Source organism: Vicia villosa, linkage group LG5 (assembly GCF_029867415.1).
Source record: "Vicia villosa cultivar HV-30 ecotype Madison, WI linkage group LG5, Vvil1.0, whole genome shotgun sequence".
Taxonomy (NCBI): domain Eukaryota; kingdom Viridiplantae; phylum Streptophyta; class Magnoliopsida; order Fabales; family Fabaceae; genus Vicia; species Vicia villosa.
This window is the reverse complement of record NC_081184.1, coordinates 17,670,237-17,672,045: the sequence shown is the minus strand read 5'-3', so window position 1 is coordinate 17,672,045 and position 1,809 is coordinate 17,670,237. Positions and strand designations below refer to the sequence as shown.

Sequence of the window (1,809 nt, the reverse complement as noted above, 5' to 3'; positions counted from 1 at the left end):
GGTTGTGATCAGTATACTCTAGAAGACTTAGAGGTTATCTAAGTGGAAAACCATTGTAATCAGATTGATTAGTGGATTAAATCCTCAGTTGAGGTAAATCACTCTAAGGGGGTGGACTAGAGTAGTTTCGTTAACAACGAACCAGGATAAAAATAATTGTGTTCATTGTTTTTATCGTAAGAGTTTTTAAAGTCACACTTACTCAAACCCTCCCTTTCTAAGTGTTTTTCTATCCTTCATCTTCTGACACACAAGGTATTGTCACAGTCCCTTCCCTCTTTTTTGGTTTTTCCAGCTTTGACGCAAAAACCTTTCAACTTCTCTTCCCCAAACTCGTCGTCGTCGCACCTACTTCCCAACTTCGACGATTTATTGTTTCCCTCTGAGCCATCCGAAGAAAACACCTCTCCGTTAGACTCAACTCAACATTCATTTCTAACTGCCACATCTTCAATGACCATCATACAAACCCAGCTTCCATCCATACACACATTAACCTTGTTTCTAATGGGGTCCAGGTGATGTGTGAATATCATAAATGACAAAACATCGAACCTTTCTGGTTTGAGATCCAAAAAGCCAAAGTGGGCAATGATTCCAATATCTGTTACCAAAGATTCAAGAAATCTTCTGTTTTTACCATGGCAAGGAATTCCATAAACGGAGACCCACGCCGCTCTGAAACACTCAACATCCTCCGGCCTCCATTGTCTAACCTCCTTGAACCATTTCTTCTTCCAATCCCCTCCTTCCTCCAGAAGAGCTTTAAGGACACCTTCCATAGTTTCCTCTAGGAGACATAAATTGGGACCTAATGGGATTGCTTTCACTGTAAAGATACCCTCCTCAATCAAGCTCTTTCCAACTTCATAGGCAAGTCCAAGAGTGACTGAAATTCCCACCATTACCTTCTCCATTCCCCTTCTCTCCTCGTCCGTCGATTTAAAGAACAAAGACTTACTAGTTTCTACCTCAACATATTTCTTGATAAAACTATTTCCTCTCACTGCCTCCATATAGCTTCTTGCCTGGCCACCTCCTTCAACATAGTTAACCTGAGAAGGCCCAGCTCCCACAGCGCCCACGTATCCTCCGTTTGGTCTGAGATTCGCCTCACCGAAATTTCTCCTTTTCCCAAAATCCCGTGAAGGTTTTAAATCTTTCCTTTTGAACTTAGAAATGTTAGCATTGATATTTCTCCCATCTGGCAACAAATTGTTCATCTTAATCTCCACCAACCTCTCGTCCTCAATATTCAGATACCTGAAAAAACCATATCTTAGACCCTTCCAATCTTTCTTAGAAGGAATAACAATCTCTTCTATCAACCCAAGGTCTTTAAACTCAAAGAATAAGTCTTTTGCCATCCACTGCACACCAAAATATAAAAAGAAAAAAGTTGATACTGGCCATGAGATGCCTCTCGTATCATTCTTCAATATGTCCCATTGCGCCGACTCCCTTCCTCTCCAACTCCCTCCACCCACCGTTCTCCATTCCTCTCCTCCTTGCTTTCTACGCATCTCCATGAAATACAGATAAGTGTTTGTGTTGGTGGTTTAGGATAAGAATAAGAATTACAATTCCATTCTAGAGAGAAGTCAGACCTTCTCTCCCTAAAAACTTTATAAACCCCAAAATAAGGATTTGTGATACACGAAAACTAAACAACACGTAAAAGTAAATGACGAAGAAGGTCAGCTACATCATCCTCCAATGTAAGTGATAGTTAAGGCTTCTCAATTTCTACTTGAGTAACTGCACCACATGTACAAAAACAATCCAGAAACAAACAAGGGGTGAGAATAC

At 40.7% G+C, this 1,809-nt stretch overlaps 1 protein-coding gene across 1 annotated transcript; it reads right to left on the bottom strand.

The window, feature by feature from the left end:
• Window positions 1–422: 422 nt before the first annotated feature.
• Window positions 423–1,529, bottom strand: LOC131604301 (uncharacterized). The gene has a single exon (XM_058876747.1). It carries the CDS (start codon window positions 1,527–1,529, stop codon window positions 423–425), a length of 1,107 nt encoding a protein of 368 aa, XP_058732730.1.
• Window positions 1,530–1,809: the final 280 nt, after the last annotated feature.

What these genes read in the sequence shown, in the direction of transcription:
- LOC131604301 (XM_058876747.1), bottom strand. Translation starts at nt 1,529, where the DNA reads ATGGAGATGCGTAGAAAGCAAGGAGGAGAGGAATGGAGAACGGTGGGT.